This window comes from Populus nigra, chromosome 17 (assembly GCF_951802175.1).
Source record: "Populus nigra chromosome 17, ddPopNigr1.1, whole genome shotgun sequence".
In the NCBI taxonomy this organism is placed as follows: Eukaryota; Viridiplantae; Streptophyta; class Magnoliopsida; order Malpighiales; family Salicaceae; genus Populus; species Populus nigra.
Window position 1 is genome coordinate 12,755,764 of NC_084868.1, and position 27,891 is coordinate 12,783,654.

The 27,891-nt window shown below is 32.7% G+C and overlaps 5 protein-coding genes and 1 non-coding gene across 9 annotated transcripts; 3 read left to right on the forward strand and 3 right to left on the reverse strand.

Annotated features, from left to right (window-relative positions):
• The first annotated feature begins 473 nt into the window (after nt 1–473).
• Nucleotides 474–2,766, forward strand: LOC133677410 (magnesium-protoporphyrin IX monomethyl ester [oxidative] cyclase, chloroplastic-like). 2 transcript variants are annotated; one of them, XM_062099462.1, is made up of 5 exons: nt 479–1,044; nt 1,154–1,218; nt 1,321–1,648; nt 1,941–2,039; nt 2,351–2,766. In XM_062099462.1, the coding sequence occupies exons 1-5, from the start codon at nt 583–585 to the stop codon at nt 2,612–2,614; spliced, it is 1,218 nt and encodes a 405-aa protein (XP_061955446.1). In that variant the 5' UTR covers nt 479–582; the 3' UTR covers nt 2,615–2,766. The 2 variants fall into 2 exon arrangements, with proteins under 2 accessions (XP_061955445.1, XP_061955446.1); XM_062099461.1 differs by having other exon boundaries at nt 474–1,044; nt 1,154–1,648.
• Nucleotides 2,767–3,407: 641 nt separating this feature from the next.
• Nucleotides 3,408–5,916, reverse strand: LOC133676766 (probable aquaporin SIP2-1). Its single transcript, XM_062098499.1, has 3 exons — nt 5,452–5,916; nt 3,846–4,106; nt 3,408–3,737 (listed from the first exon to the last, which is right to left on the reverse strand). Exons 1-3 carry the CDS (start codon nt 5,737–5,739, stop codon nt 3,570–3,572), a joined length of 717 nt encoding a protein of 238 aa, XP_061954483.1. The 5' UTR covers nt 5,740–5,916; the 3' UTR covers nt 3,408–3,569.
• A 5,315-nt stretch (nt 5,917–11,231) lies between these two features.
• LOC133677379 (ubiquitin-conjugating enzyme E2 22-like) lies at nt 11,232–15,624 on the forward strand. 3 transcript variants are annotated; one of them, XM_062099402.1, is made up of 7 exons: nt 11,232–11,388; nt 13,132–13,252; nt 13,698–13,842; nt 13,925–14,002; nt 14,192–14,304; nt 14,389–14,492; nt 15,035–15,624. In XM_062099402.1, the coding sequence occupies exons 2-7, from the start codon at nt 13,244–13,246 to the stop codon at nt 15,378–15,380; spliced, it is 795 nt and encodes a 264-aa protein (XP_061955386.1). In that variant the 5' UTR covers nt 11,232–11,388; nt 13,132–13,243; the 3' UTR covers nt 15,381–15,624. The 3 variants fall into 3 exon arrangements, with proteins under 3 accessions (XP_061955386.1, XP_061955389.1, XP_061955388.1); XM_062099405.1 differs by lacking the exon at nt 11,232–11,388 and adding an exon at nt 11,433–11,581; XM_062099404.1 differs by lacking the exon at nt 11,232–11,388 and adding an exon at nt 11,702–11,825.
• Nucleotides 15,625–16,328: 704 nt separating this feature from the next.
• On the reverse strand, nt 16,329–18,125 carry LOC133677380 (calmodulin-7). The gene is made up of 2 exons (XM_062099406.1): nt 17,905–18,125; nt 16,329–17,021 (listed from the first exon to the last, which is right to left on the reverse strand). The coding sequence occupies exons 1-2, from the start codon at nt 17,978–17,980 to the stop codon at nt 16,648–16,650; spliced, it is 450 nt and encodes a 149-aa protein (XP_061955390.1). The 5' UTR covers nt 17,981–18,125; the 3' UTR covers nt 16,329–16,647.
• A 1,633-nt stretch (nt 18,126–19,758) lies between these two features.
• On the reverse strand, nt 19,759–25,308 carry LOC133676863 (uncharacterized). The gene is made up of 3 exons (XM_062098643.1): nt 25,038–25,308; nt 24,354–24,899; nt 19,759–20,336 (listed from the first exon to the last, which is right to left on the reverse strand). The coding sequence occupies exons 1-3, from the start codon at nt 25,186–25,188 to the stop codon at nt 19,987–19,989; spliced, it is 1,047 nt and encodes a 348-aa protein (XP_061954627.1). The 5' UTR covers nt 25,189–25,308; the 3' UTR covers nt 19,759–19,986.
• On the forward strand, nt 20,680–20,751 carry TRNAT-UGU (transfer RNA threonine (anticodon UGU)). The gene has a single exon. It is a non-coding gene; the product is annotated as a tRNA-Thr (tRNA).
• Nucleotides 25,309–27,891: the final 2,583 nt, after the last annotated feature.

Genomic DNA, 27,891 nt, shown 5'->3' on the forward strand with positions numbered 1-27,891 from the left:
TTTTAATCCTAGTTATAAGACACGATCTGGTTTAATACTAGGTTGCGAGTTGGGTTTAAAATTAGATCATGAGTTGGATGAGTTAAAATCAAAACGAGGGGCGGGGAATAAGATTTCAGTTTCTCATTTGATTTCACATTTTCCCAACTTGAAAATGCATTATAAAAGATTCCAAAGCTACCGCATTGCCAAAAGCAAAAGCAAAAGCAAGCAAACCAATAATCGGCCTAGAGCTTGGTTGATTACTGTTTAACTGCCAAGTAAACATAAAGGTAAGAGGAAAAAAAATCAATGGAACTCGTTAATAAGAATTTTATGTGGTGAAATACAGACCACAAGCCATGGTACAAATGGCATTATCACAATTATCATAACCACTCAAACAGGCCTATAAGAATATGAAACGTGTCAAGTTCCCATCTAGATTCATAGATTTCGTTGGATGAGATTGAATCTCCTGTCAACCAATTAGAAATCACATGTCCTATCCTTGTTCTTCTAGTCTCTGCTTCCCCCGCTTGAAAGCTCGTTGCTTTCCACCACCATTGCCACTTCAAAGCAAGAACCTTTCTCCAAGAAAAAATGGCTGCAGAGATGGCTTTAGTAAAACCTATCTCCAAATTTAGCTCCACACCGAAATTTGGAAACCCAAGAAGTTTCTCATACCCCAAATTCAGTACCATCAAGATGTCAGCTACTGCACAAACAACAAGAAGTCCAAAGCCAAAGAAGAAAGGTAACAAAGGTGAAATCAAAGAGACCCTTTTGGCACCTAGGTTCTACACCACTGATTTTGATGAAATGGAGACCCTTTTCAATACTGAGATTAACAAGAACTTGAACCAGTCTGAGTTTGAAGCACTTCTGCAAGAATTCAAGACTGACTACAACCAAACTCACTTTGTGAGAAACAAGGAGTTCAAGGAAGCAGCTGACAAGATGCAAGGACCATTGAGACAGATTTTTGTTGAGTTCTTGGAGAGGTCTTGCACTGCTGAGTTCTCTGGCTTCCTTCTCTACAAAGAGCTTGGAAGGAGACTCAAGGTATTCCTCTAAGATCACTTTAAGTTATTGCTTGTTTTCTTGTGTTTAGTGAAATTTAATTCCTTGTTTTCTATCATTAACTAACTATTCTTAACAATTGATGTTGTAGAAAACCAATCCAGTGGTAGCAGAGATTTTCTCCCTCATGTCCAGGGATGAAGCCAGGCATGCTGGGTGTGTGAAAATATTGGCCTGCTTTTTCTCACATGTGAATCACTTTTCAAGAATGATTGAACCTTTGTATATACAATTGACTTTTTTTGGTGTTGCATGCAGATTTTTGAACAAGGGTTTGTCTGATTTCAATCTGGCCTTGGACTTGGGGTTCCTAACAAAGGCTAGGAAATACACATTTTTCAAGCCAAAGTTCATTTTCTATGCTACATATTTGTCTGAGAAAATTGGGTACTGGAGATACATAACAATTTACAGACATCTCCAGGAAAATCCTGATTACCAGTGTTATCCCATTTTCAAGTACTTTGAGAACTGGTGCCAGGATGAGAACAGACATGGTGATTTCTTCTCTGCATTGATGAAAGCACAGCCTCAATTCCTCAACGATTGGAAGGCAAAGCTGTGGTCACGTTTCTTCTGCCTATCGGTAACTTTCTTACACCAGATGCATTTTCACACCATATTTAGATTATCTGTAATGTTTCTGTAAATGCTTATGCGTGTACAATGAACCATTGGTCACTAGATATTCTTGAAAAATCTTATCCAATTACAATCAGGCAATCCCATCTAGTGTGCCTGCAATTGTTTTAGGTTTAATAATTGGGTTGCTTGTTAACCATTCAACCAAAGTACTGGCCTTGAAACTTAAGACTAATGCAAGGATTATCTCATGTCTATTTCCTCTCTTCTTACATCTTAGAGAATTTATTTTGCAGGTATATGTGACAATGTACCTTAACGATTGCCAGCGAACTGCTTTCTATGAAGGCATTGGGCTCAATACCAAAGAATTTGACATGCATGTGATTATTGAGGTGAGGCTAATGGTTTTTCCTGTCTGCTTTGCACATAGTTCTAATCTGAGTATTTTTTGTCATCTACTTCCATATCTATACTGAATTATTGATGATATGCAATCTTCCTTCGAATGGTATCGTATCGCTTGGCTTGGTTCCCTCATACCCCAATGTTATGTTTCATTTGATGCAATGTTAATTCTCCTTCTGCTTGCCTAGATGACCTTGAGAAGGGGATAACGAATTTATAGCCCAGACTAATGGATATGCGCTTGTGACTCTAACGTCCTAGATTTTCAATAATCATTGCATTGTTTCTCATTATACAGACAAACCGCACAACAGCTAGAATCTTCCCAGCTGTGCTGGATGTTGAGAACCCAGAGTTCAAGAGGAAGTTGGACAGAATGGTGGAAATTAACCAGAAGCTGATAGCTGTTAGTGAGAGCCAAGACAATTCCTTTGTCAAGAACTTCAAGAGAATTCCCCTTATTGCAGCATTAGCTTCTGAGCTCTTGGCTGCATATCTAATGCCACCAATCGAGTCTGGATCTGTTGATTTCGCAGAGTTTGAACCACAACTTGTTTACTAATAAGTTTTGTCTGAGTTTCATTTACCCCCTTTCATGCCCAGCTTTGGTAGTCTTGATGCACTATGTCTAGATTTACAGTATGTAACTAAGGAAACATTCATATAAAATGGTGTCCTTTCGTAATGTAAATTAACATAATTTTAGTCCCCTCACCTCCATTTCTCCTTTCACACCATGTTGCTGAGCAGATATGGGTTGCAAAACTTGTAATACACGAAGTTTGCAAGCGAATTGAGCACTAGATTCCACTAACGGAGGAATAATACTAAACAACCGAAGGTGGATTTTGTGCTTGTGACTTGGAATGACCGATTACAAGTGATATTTTGGAACCAATTTCTTAGGGCAAGGAAACATCAAATCAAAGTTATTAAAACCTGTCCGTGTTAATCCAAAACAATATAATTTTATTTAAACAAAAAAACTATGTTTTGTTCGAAAGGATTAAATCACACCTATTTAACTCTTGTATAATTTAAAAACTCTCTTCTTGTTTAATTTAAAAAGTTGCTCATGGGTCTCCCGGTCAACCTACGGACCTGTTTTCAATAACAATCATTAAACTTATTTGATAATTATTATCCGTATTTGTCTAGAACATCCATTTTATTTGCCATATCTCAAGCTGCGGTGTGTTGATGTCTACGTCGCAGAAAGCAGGAAAAAATTTGCTGCTGAACAGTGTTAATGCCATTTATCAACTTTTGAAATTAAAGGTTCAAAATAGTTCACGGTGAATAAACCTGGATGCTGTGACTAGCAAGTTAGAGAGAAGACAGTAATGGAGCAGATATTTCACAGACAAAAGCAGCAGATATTTCACATATAATGAAATGTAGTTACACTGAATTCCTTCAGCGAGACTTTCTTCGAATTTACATGCATTCCCCCCCTTTGGGGCTTGCAGGTGAGATCGTACAACACAATTTTAGCTGAAAAGTTCAGGGGCGTTTCTTCATTCTGTTTTGCCCTTTAACTTTTCTTTCTCATCTTGTTTTTGTGGACGAAATAGCAACTTAAATGTCCATACTGCCAGCAGAGTTCCCTCTATTGGGGCAAGCCAATATACGAGTATATGCTCCTTGGTTATATGATCTCCACGGGCATAAGCCCATCCCATCACCTACAGAGTTTAAAAAGGTTCAGGTCATCTCTATCCAACCTTCTTGAAGCTAAACAAACTTAAGATACATGCATTATGTTGTAACTAGAAGATGAGAACATGACTTACAGAGGCTGGGTTCATACAACCACCCGTTAGATCAGAGCCAAGTATGTGAAGAGATAACTTCGAGACACTTGAGATCCAAGTCTTCATGAAGAAACTTCCAGGGATCTTTCTTGCAAGCCCAAGAGAGATAGTAACAATTGCAAATGTCAGCAATCCTTCTGTGAGAGCTCCTTTATGGATGTCAACAGTCAAACGTGGTCCAAGTCCTATCTCAGGAAACGTATCAATAAAGAGCCTAACCCCGGTGATAGATCCAATTACCTAGAGAAAGAATTCCAATCAAAAGACATTATATTCCAAATAAGATGTCTTCAAGACCTTCAAATCGGAAATTTGATCAACAAAACCAGATAAATAAATGATAGATTAGTGCTTGTTTGAAGTGTAGTAGTGGTTACGTTTCAGAGTGTTTTTCACTTGAAAATGTATCTAAATAATATTTTTTTATTTTTTAAAATTTATTTTTGACATCAGCACATCAAATGATCAAAAAACACCAAAAATAAAATTTAAAAAATAGTGAAACAACAGTTCAACCGCAACGCCAAAAAAACTTTAAGAATAGCAAGCAAAGAATTTCCAGTAAAACAATCAAGTTACTTCTGAGCACTGTTGCTAAATGCTCAGACCAGTGGTAACTGATATCGGGTTTTTCTTGTCCAGTCAGTCTGTCTTCTAAGCCACAACATCTCCACGTTTGCTTAAGCAAACACTGTTCTACAAAAATGCATGCACCGTCGCCTTAAACAGGGCACAATGGCAGGGTAAGGGTGGTTTGCTTAATGCTCACGTGAATGAACTAAATGCAGAATCTTCTAAAGGCATCAATTCATTTCTTTTCCAAACGGATGGTAAGTTGCTAGGAGCCAAAGAAATGCATCTTTGGTGATTGATCACACCCAAATCCCGTGCTTTCACCAATCATTCATGAGCCACAAACATTATGCTTTCTTTAAAATTGAAAATCAGCACCAAGATCAGACCAATTTGAGATGATAATGATAATAGTTATAATATTAGAATTTAGAAATACCGAGACAAAATGCAGTGAAGGGGAAAACATTTCACTGGTCATATGTCACCATAATCAAGATCCCACCAGCATCCAAACACAATTTCAGCTATCTCATTCAAAGAATACACCAACCCATTCAAGGAACAGGATAACAGCTTTAATGAATTACCCAACCCAACATACTTTGTCAGTGTTGTTACCATATATTCAACAGGTGAGTAAATATCATATCCTTTATTGAAAAAGTCATGAAAAGCAATGCGAAGCAGCCATCACAAATTCTGCTCATAAGTTAATCAAAATACAAAGTTGCTTAACAAAACCCCAATTTGAGTTCATGTTGGTTGGCACCATGTTCTTCCCAATAGTATATTGACCTTTCTTTTTAAAATAAATCACAGGCCAAAAAATCTTGCAGTAATTGTTTAAGCTGAACCCCTTATTTGAATCCAAACACAAACAAGAACACAATAAAATATACAAACTACAATACAACCCATTTTCCTCGCATTTCAAGCAAACGAAACAAACCCAATTCACATCTAGATGAAACAAAACTAAGTCACACCTTACAGAGAGAGAAAATCTAACCTGAGCAGGGATTCTAGCCCCAATGGTGAAGAGAAACTGACTGAAATCCCCAGAAATAGCAGAAGACAAAATAGTAAGAGGATTATAAGCCCCTCCTTTAGTAACCTTACCCAAGAACGCAAAAAGAAACATGTTCATAATTGACAAAGAATTCTTCAAAAATTCACCTCTTGAATCATGCCCCATTCCCAAAACCTTGAACACAAAAATCTTTATCAAAGAACCTGACCATACCCACATAAGAGAAACTACAAAATCTGACAGAATTAAACGAGTCTTGGAAACCATTTTGAAAAAAGATTGAGACTTTGAGGTGGGTTTTTGTTTTTGGAGATGGGTTCTTAAGGTTTTTTATCCGGGATAATTGTTTGTGCATGCATGGCTATGGAAATTGCTCGGGCAATTTCTTGGGCGTTAATTGTGGTTGACCATGTTCCTTCCTAGTGGTTAATCTTTGTTGTCTTTCTTTGTCATATATCAATATCATATTATTAATCAAGACAATGACAAGGCCCGTTGATTTTTTGGAGGGAATGAGATGATAAGCCCATTGATTTTTCAGGGTTTCTAATTCAATGGATCATGTGTTTAATTTGACTAGTCTAAAGATAATCAAATGACAGATGAATTCATGTTTTGGATTGTTTTAGTGAAATCCATTTTCTAATTTCTTCGAATGTCTTTCTTTGACGGCAAAGAAATAGTTTTTAAATCAGGCATATAAAAATTAAACGTTTTACATGCATGTTCACTTACCCAGAACATTTTCACATTTATTGTCTTCCCCACTAAAATTTTTTAATTTGACTGGTTTTTTAAAATGATACAGTTTTGAAAATAATTAAAATGATATTATTTTAAAAAATAAAAATTAATTAAATTAATGGATATGAGTTGATTATGTAAACTCTCAAATGGTTTAAATTTAACATTATTGGAGCTATAGTTTTTAATATCTACATTATCCTTTAAAAATATAATAGTAATTGTTTTTAATTAAAAATTATATTAAAATAATATTTTATTTATTTTTAAAACTTTATATATATATATATATATATATATATATATATATAAGAGATAGGTGGTCCATCCCCTCGTTTTTCAGTCTTCACACCACAGTTTTACATTTTATTTTATTTTATTGCATTTCAGTCACTCAACTCTGTTTTACTTTACACTTTGGTTGCTAAACTTTTTTCTTTTCAATTTCATCATAGAAGGTTTTGTTGGCATGGTCATTTGTGATATAATATGCTTTGATTTGCATGATCTAGTGTGTCCCGTATTTTATATAATTTTTTGGTATTAAATTAAAGATTAATTTTATGAAATGGAATTTTAGGTTATTGTAAAAAAAAATTGAACAAACAAGGACCAAATTTAACAAAAAAAAAAAACAAAGTTGTTTTTAAGTTTCACTATTCAAAAGGCATATAAAACTTTAATTTTGATCCCTTAAGTTTTAAGATATTATGACTTATTATCCTCTCAAATAAATAAATAAATAAATAAATAAAACAACACGAGCATACGATGGTTTTAGACAGTCAGTTGAAAATCCTATTTGAATGGACAACTGCTATAAACGAATCACTCCCAATCTAATTTCTTGCCAGAACCATAAGCGTAGGGCTAGCTGCTGCTTCTTTATTCCCTTTAATATACATTTTAAAAGTCTTTTTTAAAAAATTAAAATTTTTTATTTTAAATTAAATTTTTTTTGATATTTTTATATTATTTTGATATACTGATATAAAAAATAATTTTTAAAAAATTAAAAATATATTATTATTTTAATATATTTTTAAATAAAAAATATTTTAAAAATCAACTATTATCCACTTTAAAAACTAATAAAAAGCAAGTTCTTATAATCAATGCATCGCCTTCTTGAATAAGCATAAAAAAACGCAAATAATTCAAGTATGCAGAGATATGATGATGAGATCCAACACATCTTATGCAGCAGAAGCAATCTAGCCTAATATGCCACATCCCGTAAGAATAATAATTTTTTTATTATTAATTTTTAAGGGATATAATTTAATTGATCGGGTTCTAAGTTTACTATCTAAAAATCATCAATTTTTTTTCATGGTCGTTAACTTCATGACGCATATGAATAGTCGAGATGCATGCAAGTTGGTCTGAACACCCACGTTAATAATAAAAATAATAATATTTTTTATTTTTAATATTAGCACATTAAAAATCATCAAAAAAATATAAAAAAATCATTAATTCAATATTTTTTCTAATTAAAAATTAATTTTAAAAAATAAACTAAAAAACAGGAGTGCCAAACACGTACTTCATCTTGTTTTTTCATTTTGTGCTGTTGCTATTTATAGGTTCTCTGTGTCGCTTCCTGGATCTTGAAGCAAAAAGATAAATGCAATGAATGAGCATGGGGTGAGAGTAAAGGTGTCGTGGTGGCGTTTTTTTGCAGAATTGAAGGGTCCTGAGTCCCATTTCGTGGTTAGGTTCGGACGCTGCAAGAGCACCTCTTCCAATTAATTGCATTTTCACTTACACTAAATAGAGAAATAAAATTACATTCCAATAACAAAAAGAATGAAGTCAGCTCCAATTGCCTGAATCATAGCTCTTAAACTGACTTGAAAAACTTAGAATTGAAAGCTTGAATCAAATAATAATTGAAAGGTGAATTAAGTTTAATAATTGATGGGTGAATTGAGTTTTGGTTTAAAATCTGGATTATCAGAAAGGTTGATCTAAAACTCGGTTAATCTAGGGTTTTGAATGATTTAGAAAGAAGAAAAAATCCTGCTAATTTATTAAAAAACATGGTTTGATTTATTGATCCGAGCTTAATTCAGGCAAAATCCAACCATTAACTTGTTAATTTTTTTTGAAAATTTGTTTTTATTAAAACAACATTATTTTAATTATTTTTAAAAAATTATTAGCATAAATCAACCCCTTCGATCTATGATAAATACCATAGCTTTCACGGTCATGTTATTATTATATTAAAACCAAAGTTTGTATCTTAAGATTAAACTATTTATTTGATCCAATTAAAGATAAATCATCCATATTTATTTAAAAGGAGGAGAATTAAATATCATTTAAATACTCGACCAAATTTAGTGGAATGGTTGAATAATTAATGTGCCTTCCAAGCAAACTTAGCCTTGATGATGATGATGATTGACGATAATTCCCTTCATCCAAAGCATCAACATTAAAAAATAATAATAATAATAATAACGAGACTAAGGTAAAGCTTTTGATTATTTGCTGGGAACCCACTGTGTAAAGATTAAATAAAAGGTTAAATATAAACCCGACCCGAGAGATATAATTTAACTGGTCAGGTTTTGAGTTTGCTTCACAGCGGTCATCAATTCGAGTTCCATAAACCTCAAGGCCACTGAAGATTTACATGGTCGTTAACTTCAGGACCCATGGAATTAGTCGAGATATGCACAAGCTGATTCATACACCCACGTTAATTTAAAAAAATAAAAAGTTAAATATATTTTTTTTATATCTAAAATGGCTTTAGATTACTTATTTTAAAAAATAAATTAATAATTTGAGTTTTAGAAAAAAAAATTATAAAACCCCAAACAAAAATAAACCAAAATGAAACAGCAAAATTGATGCTGTTAATCTACGAAAAAGATTAATCATGATAACTTTTTAATATATATATTTTTAATTTCTTGAGTTCTTTTCCAATTAAATTACCGTGTTTAAATAAAAAAAATAGGATATTTTAATTAAAAAATAATTTTCTATTAAATTCTTAAACTTTTTTTTGGATGGTGACTGTATTCTACAAGACCTCCACGTAGGATTAACACAACCATCTTGGAATTTTACACATGGCTTGATTTGAGCATGAATTTGGAATGCAACCAGATTTAATGGCATATTTTATCCCTAAACTATTAAGTTATGGCAAAATAAGGTCTTGATTATCAACTTGATTTATCATATCCTCGAAACTATTATTTATTAAGAAAATTAAGGTTTTTCATTGAATTTGACAATTAATTTTAATAATCAAACTTTAAACATTAGTCTATATGTTATAAACAATATCGTTTTAAAGTAATTAATTTTTTTTATAGGTAAAAAATATTAAAAAAATAATCAAAGCAATTATTGAGGATGCATGCATCATTCAATATTCTCTATTTAACAATCAGAATAGGGAAAATAAATATCATCAATTTTAAAATGGCAATACTAAATAATATTTTATTCAATATTTGTTTTTTCTATTTGTAAGAAAATCAAATTGTTTTGAATTATTTTAAAATTATATCGTTTTATAGTATTAGATGATCAAAACAAAATTTACTCATTAGTTTTAACGGTTAAATTTGACAATATGTCGAATAAATAATAATTTAAAAATAAAATAAATTATATTTAGTATTGCAGTATAAGATATTTTTATTTTTAAAAATTATTTAAAAATATATTAAAATAATTTTATTTTAAATTCTTATGACACTGACAAATCAAAATCATAGAAAAGCAATAAAAAATTAATTTGGTATTTTCATAAGATAAATATATTTTCAAAAAACAGAAGTTACCAACAAATATTAAATAATTCAAGTCGTATTTGCTTACCTATGCCTTCCTAAACACCATTCATGTCTCGAGAATGCATGTCCATTCACCTAAAATAGATAAATTTTTTAAATTTAAATAATTGATTTCGGAGGACATACCAGAAAGAGAGAAGAGCACACTGTAGATGAAGCTGGCACTGCTGCTAACGGCTAGTCTGGGACGATGACAGTCTAACGGTCACATACGCGTACCAGCCTCGTAAAGCCTCGGCAGCTGAGGCTGAAAATAATTCAAATTAAAATAAATAAATATATTATTTATTATTATTATTCAAATGTGGGACCCGCACTCGACAAGTTACCTAACCTCGAATTTCAAAAAAGGTCCTCTTTAATTTCGGCTTTTACACGTCATGTGACTGAATTGCCCATTCTTTTCCTTTTAAACTACTTGTTCTGCCATTCTGTTTGAAACATTTTTTATGAAGCATTTTTTTTAAAACCATAATTAATAAAAATAAAAATAAAAAACTTACCATCAACACATTCCAATTTCAAAAGCTTGAAAAAAGATTTTAGTCAAACAAAGCATGGCGCTATATTCTCTCTACCAACAAATATTTATTTCAGTAATATTCAATTTCATATATTAAAAAATTTAAATCTAAATCCTACACTAATTTAATAATCAATGAATTTATCTATTATATCATTAATGTTTTAAATTGTAAATAACTGTAAAAAAATATTATTTTTTATGTTTTCTTAATGTCGCTAATATCACGATTAACTACTCAGATAAACAAATCTAAAAAGAAAATATCCATCAAAGCATAGCATTTTTTTCAACTCATTTCAATTCCATCAAACCAATGAGCTAATATTTTCAATAATTTACTCAAGTAATTAAGGAGGAAGAAATTAATTATTAGAGTCACGATAATAATTATTTCTTTTGTGGGAGGCTAGATATGTGATTCCGTTTTTCCACTCACACCAAGAAAATATAAATAAAATCAAAATTACGAATCTATTAGTAATGTTAGATTTTACCTCTCTCCACTCGCAGATTAAAACATCTTATAACACGCGCGGGCTCTGCCGGTATTTCTCCTCAAAAAGAGAACCACACACGGAAACCAGAGCGTGGGATTGAATCTCCATCTAACGTCTGTATATCCTCTGTATCTTGTCTAGCGACACGTTATTACAAATAATTAAATTTTCAAAACAAATTGTTTTTATTTTTGTATTTCTTTTCACCAATCAATCATTGGTTCCAAGGAGAGATCTTTCTCTCACTGTACTTAAACATAAAGTACTCCAGCCTCTCTCTTTCTCTCTTGAAGAAGAAGGAGAAGGAGAAGGAGAAGATAAGGTAAATTACCCATCTGGGTTTGCTGTTTTTTGAACTTTAATCGATTCCTTTTCTTCTTGAAGCTTGATTGACTCGTTGGTTTCTAAAGTGAATATGATTAGTTTTAGATAATTCTTGTTGATCAGACAGTTGTATAAAAAAATATGCTAGACGCGCACAATTGGGTGAAATTTAAAGTTTTGTTCTTTATTTGGTTAGTAACTTGATTCTTTACTTCTTTGCTAATTTTTCTTTTCATAAATTTGATTGTTTTCTTGTAATGTGAGAGATTCTTTGGAGAGTAATGAGGGTTTTGGGTTCTGTTTTCTGACATGGGTTTTTGTTGTTTTGTTTTGTTTTGCATTTATAAGGTTGTTTTCTTTGGGTTATATCCAATGCTTGACTTTTAAAGTTTAAGGTTTCAGTTTTTATGCATTTTGTTTGATTTGGATAAGGGGGTAAGTTCTTGATTGGGTTGTGGATGGTCGTCTTTCTTGGGGTTTAGGGTTTTCATCGAATGGGTTTATTTTGCTTCAGTTATTCTGAGTTTTTTCTTGTTTAGGGGTTTTCCTTTCCCTGAATGGATTCAACACTTTAACTCATAATTGATGTAGTTGCTCTATTGTTTGATGCAAATCTTTAAACTTGGCCCCATTATTTTCGAAGTTCATAAGAAGATCAAGGTGTGGGAAATCACTTTTGTGCAACTGTTAGATTTTGGAGGAATGATTTTTTGAAAGCACAGTTCATGCATGTACAGATTATAGCTGATTAGGATTAGCTTATGTAGGATAGAGTTTTATGGGTTTGTAATTTATTGCAGCCGGTTATTTGAACCGCTGGCTTTTGTAGATTCAAATAGGAATCGAGGAGCTATGGTTGAAACCTTCTTTTCTTTTTAGATTTCTTTGTGTCTCTTAATTAAGCTAAGAGTGCAATTATTGGTTATCTGGGTTCTTTTTGCACTGAAAAGGTGGTGATAAATCATGGGCTTCCAAACAGGTCTCCATGAAACTGGGTTACTGGAAGTTGTTGAATTGTAGGAGCTCTGAATCCTAATTCTTTGATGTATAGGCCTGCAAGTGGGAATATGAGTTTCATATTTTAAACAGGCACACCTTTTATTGGCTTAGTTTTTTGCCACAATAGGAACCCTGAGACTTTAAACAATGCAAGTTATTAGAAATTCAGGGCGTTCAAAAGGGTCTGCAGGTTTCCATGACTTAGAAGATTTTTAGACACACGTGTTTACAACTTGTTTCTCGCATTTTCATTGAAGTGTAGCTGCTCTGAAACCTAATTCTTTGACATGTAGGTCCACAACTGGGATATGAGTTATATTTTCATTTGAAGTATTTTTTCTTTTTTTAGTTTTCTGTTGTTTCTTCCATGATATGAACTTTCAAAGTTTAGACCATGTAGGTAGTTGGTGTTTTGTTGGGCCTGTAAGTAGTTACTGTGGTACTTTCAATTGTCTGAAGGAGTAGTCTTTTTTTTGCAAGCAAAAAGTTCTTGAGTGGTGCCTTGGTTTGCATCTAAGGATCACATGTTCAGTTTTTTGGAATTAACTAGGCTCACCACATGGATATGAGTTTAGGAGCTGCCTATCGAAGTGCTAAATGTCATTGCTACAGGTTTTATTTTTGTTTGTGAGCACATATGCACACCCTTGGTCTTTGATTCTTCTTCCATGGAAATAAATGCGAGGGCTGAACTGCATTTGATTTTTTTTCTGAAAATTACCTGTGATGATTTTATTTACAGGTCATATCCGATTCGTTACTGTCAGCAGCAACTTTGGATAAGATTGTCATTTTTGAAATTTTGATTTCATACAAGCAAGAGCCACAAGCATCCTTGCAAGCATCCCTTTTAAATGGCCATGGTAAATCTATCTTTACTAATGCTACCCCCCCACCCACCCAAACCATCACTCACCTCACTCTTTTTTTCCATGATTTTGTAGAAAGTAAATTGTGCTTGATAAGATAAAAACTACTGTTTCCCTTTTTTTAAAGAAATACACCGGTAAAAGATAGGGTCATGATACCAATAAAACCAGAAAAAAACATAGCTGTTTGTGAAGGTGAGTTAACTGTTTTTGAAGAATTAACAAAGTAGAAATATTTGCTATGATGCCTTAAGAGTGATAATGGATCATGGATGGTGGAAACATGTTGTTGCTTTGAATTTTGATGAGCACTCAGCAATTTCTAGGTTAATGAAAATAGTGGTTTGCATTGAGTCAGTCCATGAAGCTTCTCTAAACCCTTTAAGATAATTATAATGTTTTCCCTCTACCTTACTGTTTTGTATTTTTTTCTTAAAAGGCAACCAATGAAAATCTTCCACCCAATGTAATCAAACAACTTGCAAAGGAACTGAAGAATCTTGATGAATCACCACCTGAAGGAATTCAAGTAGGAGTAAATGATGATGATTTTTCGATCATATATGCTGATATTGAAGGCCCAGGCATGAAACGTTTCCCTTCAAATTTACTTTCTTTAAGATATTCTTTTGGGGTTTATAATCAAGTTTAATTTTGGCCTTGCAGCTGGGACTCCATATGAAAATGGCGTTTTCCGCATGAAGCTGTTACTATCTCATGATTTTCCACACTCTCCTCCTAAAGGTTTGTGGATTCACATTGTTAGTTTGACTTAAAAAAAAATTTGATATGCAATTATTTCAATTCAAGGGCTTACTTCCTGTAGTGTAGAGGAAACTCAGGGATGCCTTTCTTCATGTTGCATTCCAGATATAATTTCTTGAGCTATTTTCTTTTGTCAGCTTGTGAATCCTTTAAACATTTATGTAATAGGTTACTTCCTGACTAGGATTTTCCATCCCAATATTGCTTCGAATGGTGAGATTTGTGTTAATACGCTTAAGAAGGACTGGAATCCAAGTCTTGGGTTACGCCATGTTCTCACTGTAAGTTCCATTGGCACTGTTATGGGGACTTTCATTTTCACCTCTTATTGGGTTTTATTGATATTCAAAGCTTGGTGATATCAGGTCGTGAGGTGTTTATTAATTGAACCATTTCCAGAGTCAGCTTTGAATGAACAGGCTGGCAAGATGCTCCTCGAAAATTATGAAGAGTATGCCAGACATGCCAGGTGAGCCATCCCTCCCCTCCACCTAGACTTTCATGTGGTGGTAGATGGAAGCAGGAGAACCTTATTCAATTCATCAAATATCATGGCATTTATTAATGGTTAGGACAGACCTGACAGTGGATCTAGTTATACAAATAAAGCAGGTGCCGTGGGACCTTTGGAAGTATTTAGAGCATTATGAAGATGGCAATCTCTTCAGTGTTAATAGACCACAACTTCTGAAACTCCTAGTTCACATGCTATTTCAAAAATTTATCCCGTGGTTTTGCACTAATGTGGAAATGATCAATAAGTACATATTTCTTCATTAAATTTCATTAGACTGGTCACACAAACAAAGAAACTTTGGAATATGTTTTAGAATTTGAAAGAAAATGCATCATGCTAAATATAAAAGAAACCTTTTTTTTCTTATTGCACACTGCTTATAGTTTTTCATTGCGACATGTCAAGATTAGAAAGTGTCCAAGTCACATGGGTTCCATATTGGAATGAAAACTATACTGTTAATGGCTAACATGTGTTTGCTAACTTGTTTTCAGGATATATACTGGTATCCATGCGAAGCCGAAACCTAAGTTCAAGACTGGAGCCATTTCAGAATCAACTACGGCTCTGAATGTTGACCAAAGCATTGGTGACCAAAAGAGTGTAGCTGTTGGTGCTGTCGTACCGTTGCAATCCCCACTGGCCCCTTGTACAACAGCGAGCAAAGGAGGAAATAGTCAGGATCAGCCAGCTGCTGTAGGTCCAACGCACGAGACAGGAATGAGTGGATCTGTGGCTGCACCAACACCCAGTACCCTGAAAAAAGATGTTGGACTTACAAAAGTTCAGGCAGGCAAGAAGAAAATGGATGCAAGAAAAAAGAGCTTAAAGAGATTATGATGTCAAACTGCCATGATGGATATGTGTCCAGCTTCTGTTGTTTATTGATGAACGGGCCCAATGGGAGTATATGATGGTGTGAGAAATATTTTCTTTGAGGGGACAAGTGATGGATTTTAATCAACTTGATCTCTTTGTTTGACTTGCATTATGATCTCTTTCTTTGTGATTGAACACTTCAATGCATCCCTTGAAGAATCCGGGTGTGCTCAGAAATTGCCAAGACCTCTATTTGATTTTTCCTTTTCCTTTTCTTTTGGTATGGTGTACAGTTAATTTTGAACCTGTGTATGTAAATGCAAACAGTTCATTTGCAGAGGGGTGGCTTGGTAGATACCGCTTTGCACACAGCCAAAGAGAAATGAGCAAACAGGGTGGAAATCTTTGCAATTACAAGTTATAAATCTACACGGGAATTACGAATAGCTTATGGAAACGATTCGATCTCCAGAAGATTTTATATTCTTTGACCTTTCCATGGATAACACCTTCATCTTCGCTTCTTCGGTTCACAAATGTTTTGATTGACTGTCCTTGAGACTGGTAAAAAGGAATTTATGCTATATTAAACTTTTTGACTAATCATGGACCAGGACCAGGACCAGACTATTCTTCGTAGCCTTTTCTTTTGCATTGAAAAGAGCCTCCTCCTATAGCAGCCATAAAGAAACAAGCAGCGAAGACAGAATGTTTGGCAGGTTGTCCAAAAAGACATGAGCCGGCGGAGCATGGACTTTTTGTATGTTAATCCTCCGACGACCTGCCAAGATTATCATTATCATATTCCAATGCTACGCTTCAAATAAGATTCGCCGACCTGTGCAAGATGCATAACCACAAGAGACACAATAACAAGAACTGTGCAATAGGGACTGATAGAATGGGTCATCCATCCAACAGGTTGCATTGAATCACTCCCATGTAGTTCAAGTTTACAAGAGATCAAACTAACAGAACGGGTCATCCATCCACAAGATAGGCATCGAATCATCCCAAGTAGTTCAAGTTTACAAAAGGATCAAAAAGGCAAATTATAAACTGGCAAAGACAACCAAGTTTCACAAGACAAATTAAAGGAAGAGTGAACATTCCAACAAAACCACCTGGATAAACCACCAACACCACTTCCTAAGAGCCTTGGTTTAAGAAACCATCGAATAAAAATTGTAAACAAGGAAAACTAGAAATCCCATTATATTAGCCACAACCCTGTTATCCCCTCCTAATTTAAATTTATAAAAATAAATTTCGGGTGGGGAAGGGGTTATCACTTAGCCATCATAACCTTGACAAATTCCTCGTAATTTATCTGGCCATCGCCATCCACATCGGCTTCCCTTATCATCTCATCGACCTCTTCATCGGTAAGCTTCTCACCAAGGTTAGTCATCACATGACGAAGCTCAGCTGCGGAGATGAAACCATTCTGATCCTTGTCAAAAACCCTGAATGCCTCTTTGAGCTCCTCCTCGGAGTCGGTATCCTTCATCTTCCTTGCCATGAGGTTCAGGAACTCGGGAAAATCAATTGTACCATTTCCATCAGCATCAACCTCGTTGATCATGTCCTGGAGTTCAGCCTCAGTCGGGTTCTGTCCTAGAGATCTCATCACAGTCCCCAATTCCTTGGTGGTGATGCAACCTGAAGAACACAAGACATGTGAAAAACCAATTAACCAATTGTTTGAATGTTCTCAACACACACCAGCACACACAGAATCCAATCTCCCATTCATATTATAATTTGTTTCTATGAATGTCGCAAGCAAAATGCAGTAAGATGAAGGAACTGAAGGGCCTTTCTGCTTCGGTATTCTTAGTATAGTTTTTGTTTTTCACAGGGAAAGCTTAATCCCATTTACCACTTGCATAAGTATCTCATAAAGTTTAAGAACCACCAAATTACCAAAACAATCCAATCACAAACATTCAAGAACCTAAGATACAAATAAACCCGACAGACAAAAACAAGCTGAACATAAAAACTGCTAATTTGATTGAAGACAACCATTTGCAAAACAGTAATCAGCAAAGAATCTCACTGAGCGTGCGTCACAATATAACTATCATCCGATGCAAAGAATCAAACGATTATTGCTAATTTGTTACCAAAAAGCCCTAACTTAAAGACCTTAGATTCTCCACGATAGCTAACAGACATCACATAGGTAATATGTTCCTTTGTTGATTGGATCATTGAATGCAACCTAAAATAAAGCAACCTATTTTTTTAATCAAAATTTCCAAATTTTAAAAAGAACTCATCACTCAAAATCACATATTTCACTGAGAGAAAACATCTTTCATCCAAAACATCAGTTTTTTTAATATCAACTTTTAACAAATTTCCAAAATTTAAAAGAACCTATCAATCAAAATCACATACTTCCATCAAAGAAACCACCTTTTACCCCCAAAAAACAAGGTCTAAAACAATTCAAGCTAAAATAAAACAAAAAAAACATAGAAACAAAACCAAAAACACCCCGAGAAGCAAATCAGAAGATAGATCAAGAGAAACAAACCATCGCCATCCTTATCGAACAAACTGAAAGCTTCCTTGAACTCAGAGATCTGGTCATCCGTCAATTGATCCGCCATTTCTCTTTTAAAAAATGAAACCTAGAAGGAGATGAAAACCTGAGAGATAGAGAAAACGTGCGTTTAAGAGAGAGAGAGAGTTTTGTTTTAGATTCAGACAAAAGATGTGGTGTTCTTATATGAGCTAAATTAGCCACCTTAAGCTTTCTTCTAGCCGGACGTGACCCATTTATCAATTCCAACTCACTTTTTCACTTCCTATTTTGCCCCTCTCATTTCTTTTCTTTCTTTTTTTCTTTTATGTTTTTTTAAATTGATATTGATTAGTCCATAAATAACCCTTATGCCCTCCCATAGTAAGCTTTTTACTTCAAAAGAATTTTATTCTCTTGAGCTTTTCCTTTTTAAACTTTTTTATTTATTTTTTCATGGTAAAGAACACAAGGTTAGTGATATTTAATATTTATGAATAATGGATCATGCATCAATATCTAGTTATTAATTTTATAAATTGAAGGAAGTCAAGTTAGCTTAATATTTTTTAAAAAATCAAGTTCAATTTAATTATTAAAATTAAATTTTTTTATATGTTTTAAATCATTTTGATGCGCTGATCTAAAAAATAATTTTTAAAAATAAAAAAAAATCAATTTGATGTATTTTAGCATGAAAAACACTTTAAAAATAACCACATTTTAACAGACACAATTGTTGTTTCTATACACATAATTTCTATACAAAAACATTAAAAATTCAATTTTTTTAATAGATGCCATTAAACTGCTATGGTAGAGTTTTTTTTTTTTTGTTGAAAAAATAGATTATATAGTACACTATTATTTCAAGGTATTTCAGTCATTTGCAAATTTGCAAAAATTAAACACTTATTTGAAGAGAATACCCTCTTGTCATAAACAATAATCAATAGGGGTAAAAGCGTACAGCAGCAGGAATCAAGTCCAAGAAAGCCAATCATGAGCAGAAGAGCTAGATCGACAGATCTGTAAATAACAGGACATTAATTACTAGCCATTATTAGTATCCCCCATTCACGCGACGCCACGTAAGCTTCATTAATCCTTAAAAGAATTTTTGCTGAATAATTACTGGCGGACAGTAATTTTCGGTGAAACGGGTGGTGAGTGTAGCGAATCATTAAAAATGGCAAAAAGGTAACGTACGCGTTTACGCGGTGTGGACGCGGAGGATGACATCACGTGTTTCGCGTTGACCGCCACGTAATCTCTCCATCGCCCTCACTATCGCACTGTTTCTAGGCGGCTTTGTCGAATCAATGTTAGCATGTCGTTTGCTGGTGGACTGGTAGTGATTGTATTTTCCTAGTTATTTAAAACATCACACTCACCATGTAACTTTTACACCTCAACTTTTATTATTTATTAATTAATTATTTGGTTAAATTCATTGGATTATAAGCTTTCAGATCTCTTGGAATACAAAATAACACGTATTCGTTCAAACCTAGTGTCTGGGTAATAGAAAATTTTAGTCCATATAAATATCAAAATTATTAAATATAGATTGACTGTAACTTTGATTATAAGTCACATGAATTGACCTGAATAAATTAACATAAAAATATTTTAATTAAATAAAAAATAATATTATTTTGAATAAAATCTAAAAACTTAAACCAGGTTTTAACCAAGTTAATTAGATAGTAATTTGTCCTAATAGGTTACCCAATATGAACAAATCAATTTTCATTAGTTTATTTTTTGGAACTTAATCCTAATTAAATTTTAGATCAATTTGTTAAGTAATATCGAGTTTAATAATACTGATAAATAAAAATAGTGGTTTATGAAACACAAATGTAAATATAAATCTTTTAATTTAACACTTTCATTCATATTTTTTTTATGCTATCACAAATTACACGATATTATAAAGAAAAAAATTCTAGATTACATCAAACAAGAAACAACACACTTCTAAAGAAAAAAAACGAAAAAACTTAGAAATAGCACCAAACGAAGAAAAAAATTATTTTGAACGGAGGCGGAGGTCAGCACAAAAACTATGGTAAGGGGGGCCTAAGGGAACTAGAAACGTAGTCTTTTCTTACACGATTCAAACGGTAGAGGGCCTAGTTGATAAATGCAGTCAAATCCCAATTCTTTAACAATCTCTTCAATCAAGTCCCTGCATATATAATCTTGCAAAGCCATCCCTATTCTTCCAATTTCCCTTCTCTCACCCCAAGCAATATCCTTGCACACCTCATTTACACTCTCTATCATGGCCTTGCTTGTCCATAAAGGTGATGAAACTACTCTCTCATGGCCCTTTCCATGGACCATATTCTCATAGCTCATGATCCTGTCGAAGAAGCTAATGTTGGTGATGCCCTCTTCTCCTCCTGGCTTCTTCTTCTGTTGCTGTGGCACTCTTCCTGCAACACAAATATTGATCCTCCCATCACATGATAAATTGTCAAGAACACAATTACAACATGAAAATATGAAAATCCCTCGATCCTTTTGCTGTTACTACACATACATATGTAAGTAATCTCATGCTAGGAGTTTGAAATAACCCTGTCGTCTCTCGTTTCATATTGGAATATAAAAATTGTAATAATATTCGTAGTTATAATTTTTCGCGTTTATAGTTGAATGAAATAAGATATTAATCCGGAAAAATCTGGTTAATATAAAAAAAAAAATCACACAGGAAATGAGACTACAAGCTGGTAAAAGATTTATATTCTTAAATATTGATGATGTTAATAGTTAGCCCCTATAGCTCAGTGGTAGAGCGTCAGTCTTGTAAACTGAAGGTCCGTAGTTCGATCCTGCGTGGGGGCAACCTAAAGGGGCTTTAATTGTGGGCCTTAATTGGGCCCTCGAAGTTTTAATTTTTCAGTAGTAAAAGGGTAATGACCCACGCACGTGGAAACGGCAAAGGCAGCATCAATTTGCTTTAATTTTGTTCTTATCTTTCTCTTTCGACTTCTTTGACTACATCATTAAACACCTAGAAGATAGAGAATTCATGGGCCCACCTAGGTTAGAAAAAAGCAGGCTGTTTTTTTATTTCTTTTTTTTTCTATGATTAATTGCTAAATCTTCATTTTATGCACTGAAATAGATTTTATTCCTTGCATGACGTTTCAATTTCGACATTTAAGAAAGCATAATTACAAATGCATTTAATAGTTATTGCTTCAATTAATGGGCATAATAAATTAACTCTCATCATAATTTTTTTTATAATCAATCGAATTAAAAATATTAAAAAACCATATAAAATTATTTTCAAAATATTCATCAAACATGCATAAAATATACTAGAATTTAAATAAATCACGACAATCATTGCAATGCCACCTACGAAAGCAGGGAAAATACAGAAATATTGATAAAAATCCCTGTTTGAAAATATGAACATAGCTGTGGTTGCATCCATGTTAGATGTTTTTGGTTTAAAAAACCAGGTGCAGTGTTTGAAAATGTTGTAATAGTTGTTTTTTTTAATGTTTTTTTAATTATTTGGAAAAGAATCAAGCAAATATTTTATTATTATTTTTTAAAATTTATTTTTAATATTAACACATTAAAAAAAATACTAAAAAAATAATTTAAAACAAAAAATGAATTTTTGATAAAAAGAAAATGAAAACGCACTCCCAAAACGATGCCGTAATCTTATACAAAATCCCAAACGGGCACTCGAACAAAACCAGAACAGTAAGATTAATCAGGGTTGTTACTTTGGATAAGCATTAAGCACCCGTAATTGTGGTCGACAGCTGGCAGCCAAATTAATGTGGTAGATAATTATAATTATTGATAATTGCAGGAAGCAGGGATGGTGCCTCCCACTACAGCAGTTATAATGCTCCCAACACAAGACGCCATGATTGTCAACTTTGGAATCCTAAACAGATGGCTGGCTACTGGTTGGGTGGTTGGTTGGTTGGCACTTCCCATGGGAGATTCATTGTTGTCTTCTCTGGTGTGGTTGTTTTTAAAGTTATTTTAATTTAAAAATATATTAAAATAATTTTTTATTTTTAATATTAACATGATATGAAATCATAAAAAAATTATTTTATTTAAAAAAATTTGAGTTTTAGCCGTTTCTGTTTGGGCTACTATCCAAAACGGTGGCGAAGTAACGGAAGTTCCAATAGCATTTTCCATGGAAATCGTTATAAATTAGGGGAACATTATCCCGTTGATTTCCCAAATTAATACCCATAATAATAATAATAATAATAATAATAATAATTGGTGAGTGTTTGCAGGCTTGACTAGCTAGCTGGAAATTCATGCACAAATTAAAGGGGCGGGTTTTCGTTTAATGTCAAGGGAAACTTTAGAGATTTGAGGTGGTATTTATTGTGAGGATGGTTTTTTAGATGGGATAATTGCAATATTATTACATCAATTTTACAATTTTTCTCAATTGAGTATGTAGATTTTATTTTTACTTTTGTTTTAGTGCATCGATTTTTTTTTAATTTCAATCAAGTACTTTCTTTCACATTTTATCAATTTTTTCTGTTATTTTATGGCATGTTAATTATTTACCCTTAAATCATCATTGGTGCTCTTAATTTCTATTTTATTTAAATTAAGTGCATGAACTTTAATGTTTTTTATTTCGATACACTAAATTTATTTGTTTTTGTTATTCCAATCAAGTACTCTAGTCAATTTGTCATCTTTTAATATGGAATTACTTTTTTCAATTTTTTTATTTTCTTATGTGTGTTTTTTAATAAATATAAATATTTCAAATTAATATAAATCTTTAAAAGATTAAAATAAATCATTTTAAGAGGTAAAACATCTATATAAAGAGTTAAAATTATTTTCTTAGTTAATAATTTTAACTAGATAAATAAATTATCAATGCAATTAAAATCTCTATTATTTGAACTAGATAAATGAATATAGTGTGGTTTTAACATGAATAGAAAGTTGATAAAATCATGATGAAGAGAATTACTTGATAAAGGAATGCAGTCAATTCAGAAAAGAGAATCGGTGCCCCATTAAGATATATACTAAGATATTTTAATTGTATTTAAAATATTTTTATTTTAGAGAGCACGTTTTTTTTTAAAAAACAAAATACCCACATAATTAGAAAATGAAAAATCAACTAAAATACTTGATTAGGACAATAAATTTGGTGTATTAATAATGCAATTACTAGACCGTTGGGGTATTTATCATATCCTTATGAGTTGTGAGATCTCACAGCATGTGATAATTATGATTTAGATAGGTACATCTTTTACCATCCTATTATTTAAATTATGATGTCTATGATGAATTAAATTAAAAATAATACTCAACTAGGTTCGAGAATTACTTACTACAAGAAAGCATAAATTATCCATGATGAGAACACTTGAGCTAAAATACTTGTTGGTGTTCGTATTTGATATCATAGTGTATGGTATTTTTTAATAAAAAAATATTTAAATAATACATATATTATTTTTAATATTAGTATATTAAAAAACATTAATTTAATATATTGTTAAACAAAAATTAATTAAAAAAATACTTTTATAAAAATTAAAACAGAAAAACAAACACTTATCCCAACAAAAAGTACGTTTTGTCTATCCCTTTATCTTAAATACCAAAAAGAAAAGGTTAACAAGACAAAAAGACCAAAGAATTAAGTAGAATATGTTTTACTTTGTCCTTTTTTCCCGTTAAAGCTGCTACACTAATTTGTTTAATCTGCACGATTAATTATTAATTAACCTAATCCAAAAAAGGATGCTTTTGCTAGAAAAAAAAAGTTGAGTGTTTTTACTATTTTCACATGGATTTATATGAAATAAAAATATTAAAGTTCAAAATAATATGGAAGCAAAGATCATAGTTAATAAATCTAAGCCGGAAGTCAAACCGGTGCAAGTTGTAGATCAAGAATTGAACGGGCTATCATATATATTTTTTTTTAAATAAAAAATTAAAAAAAATATATATTTTTTAAAACAATCAACATATATTTATTTTGACCAGTCAACTAAATTTTGGGATAATTTAAGATTTTAACTACATCACATCAATCAATTAACCTTTATTTTAGTTTTATTTTTTAAAAAAACTTGGCTTTGACCGACAGAACCGGTCTATGTTATTATGAGCAATCTCCAAACGGTAAAAAATTGAAACATTAACTTTATAATAAGCACAAAAAACAAACATGATCATAAAAAAAAAAGACAGGAAACGGATGAAGAACTTGGTGATTACATGTAAGAAAAATTAAGAATGAATCATGCAGGAAAAAGGAAAAAAATAATTTATTTTTAATCATATATAAAGTGTTTTCATGCATATACTTATGTGTGTGTGTGTGTGTGTATAATGGTCAAAAGAAAAGGCAAAGATAGCTAATAATAAAATTGTAATCAATGAAGAGAACAAGATCTTACCATTAATGGTGTAACGTTTGGAGAATCCACTGAAATCTGAAGGCGTGAACTCATCAAGCACAGACACAGGGCTAGGTTGCTGCAACAATGGATGGTCATGACCTTTCTCTGGTCTTCCCTCATCATCAGCATCATTACCAGTGCCAGCTACACTACTCTTCACTACATCGATTATTTTCTTTAGTGCTTTTAAGTCTTCATCACATTTTTCCAGTGCACCTAGCAGCCTCCTTCTCTTCTCGGCCACGGCCAATTCGGAGGTTGTCAATGGTGGAATATCACCCAGCCCCATTAGTCTTGCCACCAGGGCTGGTGGAGCCCGGAAACGTTCAGGGGAGTTCAAGGATTTTGAACGCCTTATTTCTGCTGGCAATGTTGGGCTTCTTGGTACTATATCACACGAGAATCTTGGGGAATCTTTGTTTTCTTGTTGTAATGAAGTGGAAGAAGAAGATGGTGAAGAAGAAGGTTGTGATGGTGATGGTCTTGGTTTTTGCTTTGTTTTTGTTGTTGGTGAAGAAACTCCATTTCTTTCATGCTTTTTCCCTGGAAAATAATGTAAGATAATATAATTAATTACAATTACTCGTCTACTTCCAACAGCCTAATTAAGCTTTTAAATTAAGTAGTTCGTTAATAAATTTACGAGCTTGCAATAAAAGAGAAATCAGCAAGGAAATTTACCAAAAGTGAGGAATCTACGGCGATTGTGGTACTTGTAAACTACTTGGAAAATGCCAGACATACACCCGATGCTCTTTGAACGAATTTTCTCGGGTGCCGGAGAGCTTTCTCGCCGGGAAGATGAAGAGAGCGAGGGATCTTGTCCCTTCATATTTCTCCAGCTCCTTCTCTTCCTGTGCTTTCTCTTATGGGGCAAACCAGTTGTGTTAAAAGAGGGATGTCGTGTAATAAATTGTGAGCAAGAAAAAAAATGTGGTCTTGTGCCTTAAAGTTAAAGCAATTGAGAAAACATTATAACACAGCAGGAAAAAAAGAAAAAGAAAAAAAGAGAGGCAAAAAGAGAGAGTGATTAAAGCCATGCACGTGGGTTTCTTTTTGGAAGAGCTCAGACCTCTGATGGTGGGATGTGGTGTGGGGGACTAGTTTATGACAGCCCTTTGATTTTCAGATTGCCAGGCAAAATCTGATGAGCTCAAGAAAAATAAAATGTGACGAGGCTGTTTTTTTGCATCTTGATTTGTTTATTTTAAGTTCTTGGTAAGTTGTAGTATTTGCTACTCAAGATATGAAAGATGGCATGGGGTTTCAATGGCTCTACTTGTTTAAATGTAGTGAAACGATTCAAATAATTAATTAAATGGCCCAGCTGATAAAAATAATTATTTTTATTTTTATTTTTATTGTTATATTGTGTTTAAATTCTTTTAAAAGATTCTACAAATCTAATTCTATAAAGAATTAATTTGTTATAACATCTCGAGATTGGAAAGGCATTCAAATATAAAATTTTTATTATTTTTAATTTTTTTAGCTATTTTCATATTTTAATTATTTTTCTTTTTTTTCATGTATAGATTATAATGTTTATTGCCCTTTCCAAATATATCAGATTTACTATAATTTTAGGATTTGAAAAACTCTATTTTTTTTTGGTTATAAGTTGCATCATTTAATATCATTATGTATTTTGGGTTTTTTTTTTAAGAGGATTGCAACCATTCTCATTTGATTTACTATTTGAAATTGTTTAGTAGTGCGATCTAAAAGTAATTTTTAAAAATTTTGAATGTTTTTTTACTTTGAATTAGTATGTTTTTAATGTTTTTAAATCATTTTGATGTGCTGATCTCAAAAATAATTTTTAAAAAATAAAAAAAATATTATTGACATGCTTTTCTGAATAAAAAACACTTTGAAAAACAACAGCAACCATACTCTTAAACACACTCTAACATTTACAAAAAAATATGTTTAGATCAACTTTTACATAGATTAAATCTTTCTTAACAAAATTTGTGTTGGTATATGTGCTGATCCAATTCAACCAACTAATTCTAGCTAGGTCTTGGGGTAATTTTTCGATATCTTGTCTGCATCCTCTCCCATTTTTGTCAAGGTTTAACGAGGATATAATCCTAGCCTTGAGACATGATCACTTGGAACCACCAAAACGTTTTACCATTGCAAATTCATGTGTATGTATACTTGCAGAATTGTACTCTTATCCTATAGACTGTAGCAGATACATGTATATCAGCTACGTTTTGTGATTGTCGGCTTCATCTCACACAAACATTACAGCTTCTATTCCTCTCTAGATATCTAATCTCTTAGCTTTCTCGTGTTTTTTATATATAGCTTTCAGAATTGTCTGCTACATTTTCATCTTTAATCAAAGTAACTAATAGCACTGTAAGAATCAAACTCCATAATCAATTGTTTTGAAGACAATGATCAGTACTCTAAAGCAAGCCTTTTGAATTGTCAAAAACTGGGTTTCGTTGGAGTTATGCTATCTTAAGAGCAAGAGAAAATGAAGAGAAATATCTCTTCATAATTTCCAAGAACTCCATCGATCTTTGATTGACCTGCAGGAACATTCCGTTTCAGCGTGGCTAAAGGAGGAAGTATCCAAGATGAATCACTTTCTCGTGTAATGTGCTGTACGCTTTAACTGGCACATAAAGGAAAGGAGTGGTGATGTGATGAAGGAGATAACGAGACATCATTTTCCAGGACTTCCCTGCCACCTCAAGCACGGGGCAGTATGCCTTGTCTTTTAACTACTACATGTCTTTGCTTTTATAAAAGTTACCCGTCCTCGCACCCCACCACAAAACAACAGTGCCGGGGCTCAGAGGCGGATGTTTTGGAGAGGATGGACGCGTTTTCTCTGCGATACTGTCAAATGTTGAGCAATGATGAAAGGGTTTTTGATGTTAGCTTATCTTGTCATTCTCTTCAGTACTCTCATGCTGCTGGATTCAAGACTTGACCACTTGACACCTTTCTAGTTAAGGACATAGTTGTGTTGATGTTCTGTGGCTTCTTTGACCTATGTGTTCATCATCTCAGTTAATTAAAGCCTATAACCAAGAACAAAGAGATGGTATATATGAGATTATTGCAGTCTCGAAAAAATATTTGGAGATTTTAGAAGTATTTAATTTTTTATATTGTATAATTAAATAAAAATGGTATTAAAAAATAAAGTTTTTAAATTTAATGAAGTTTATAACCCAGATTGTAAATTTTACGGGTCCAGTTGTGAAGTCCGAGTTGATTTAATATATCGCCGTCTTAATGTTAAAAAAATATCATCTTGAATTTTTTTCAACGTCAAATCATGTTTTTTTACTAGTCTTCCGGGTTGTTTCTACCAAGTTGACTAGGTCACGTCGAGTTAAATTCTATACAATTTAATTTAAATTCAGATTAAGTAAGGAGTTGAATTAAAAGAATTCATGTTATACTGAATTTAATAAAATAACAAATAATCCTTGCTGCCATGACATTTGTTTTACATTAAATTTGTTTTTATTTGAACCGACAACATAGTAAACTAAATAGAAAT

Coding starts and splice junctions, on each gene's coding strand:
- LOC133677410 (XM_062099461.1), top strand. CDS start 583: ATGGCTGCAGAGATGGCTTTAGTAAAACCTATCTCCAAATTTAGCTCC. Junction 1,045..1,153: donor AGCTTGGAAGGAGACTCAAG/GTATTCCTCTAA, acceptor TTGATGTTGTAG/AAAACCAATCCAGTGGTAGC. Junction 1,649..1,940: donor CACGTTTCTTCTGCCTATCG/GTAACTTTCTTA, acceptor TTTATTTTGCAG/GTATATGTGACAATGTACCT.
- LOC133676766 (XM_062098499.1), bottom strand. CDS start 5,739: ATGGTTTCCAAGACTCGTTTAATTCTGTCAGATTTTGTAGTTTCTCTT. Junction 4,107..5,451: donor GGGCTAGAATCCCTGCTCAG/GTTAGATTTTCT, acceptor TTCTTTCTCTAG/GTAATTGGATCTATCACCGG. Junction 3,738..3,845: donor GTTGTATGAACCCAGCCTCT/GTAAGTCATGTT, acceptor TAAACTCTGTAG/GTGATGGGATGGGCTTATGC.
- LOC133677379 (XM_062099402.1), top strand. Junction 14,305..14,388: donor GGTTACGCCATGTTCTCACT/GTAAGTTCCATT, acceptor TGGTGATATCAG/GTCGTGAGGTGTTTATTAAT. Junction 14,493..15,034: donor GAGTATGCCAGACATGCCAG/GTGAGCCATCCC, acceptor ACTTGTTTTCAG/GATATATACTGGTATCCATG.
- LOC133677380 (XM_062099406.1), bottom strand. CDS start 17,980: ATGGCGGATCAATTGACGGATGACCAGATCTCTGAGTTCAAGGAAGCT. Junction 17,022..17,904: donor GTTCGATAAGGATGGCGATG/GTTTGTTTCTCT, acceptor TGTGTTCTTCAG/GTTGCATCACCACCAAGGAA.
- LOC133676863 (XM_062098643.1), bottom strand. CDS start 25,188: ATGAAGGGACAAGATCCCTCGCTCTCTTCATCTTCCCGGCGAGAAAGC. Junction 24,900..25,037: donor CCGTAGATTCCTCACTTTTG/GTAAATTTCCTT, acceptor ATTATTTTCCAG/GGAAAAAGCATGAAAGAAAT. Junction 20,337..24,353: donor CAAACGTTACACCATTAATG/GTAAGATCTTGT, acceptor TTTGTGTTGCAG/GAAGAGTGCCACAGCAACAG.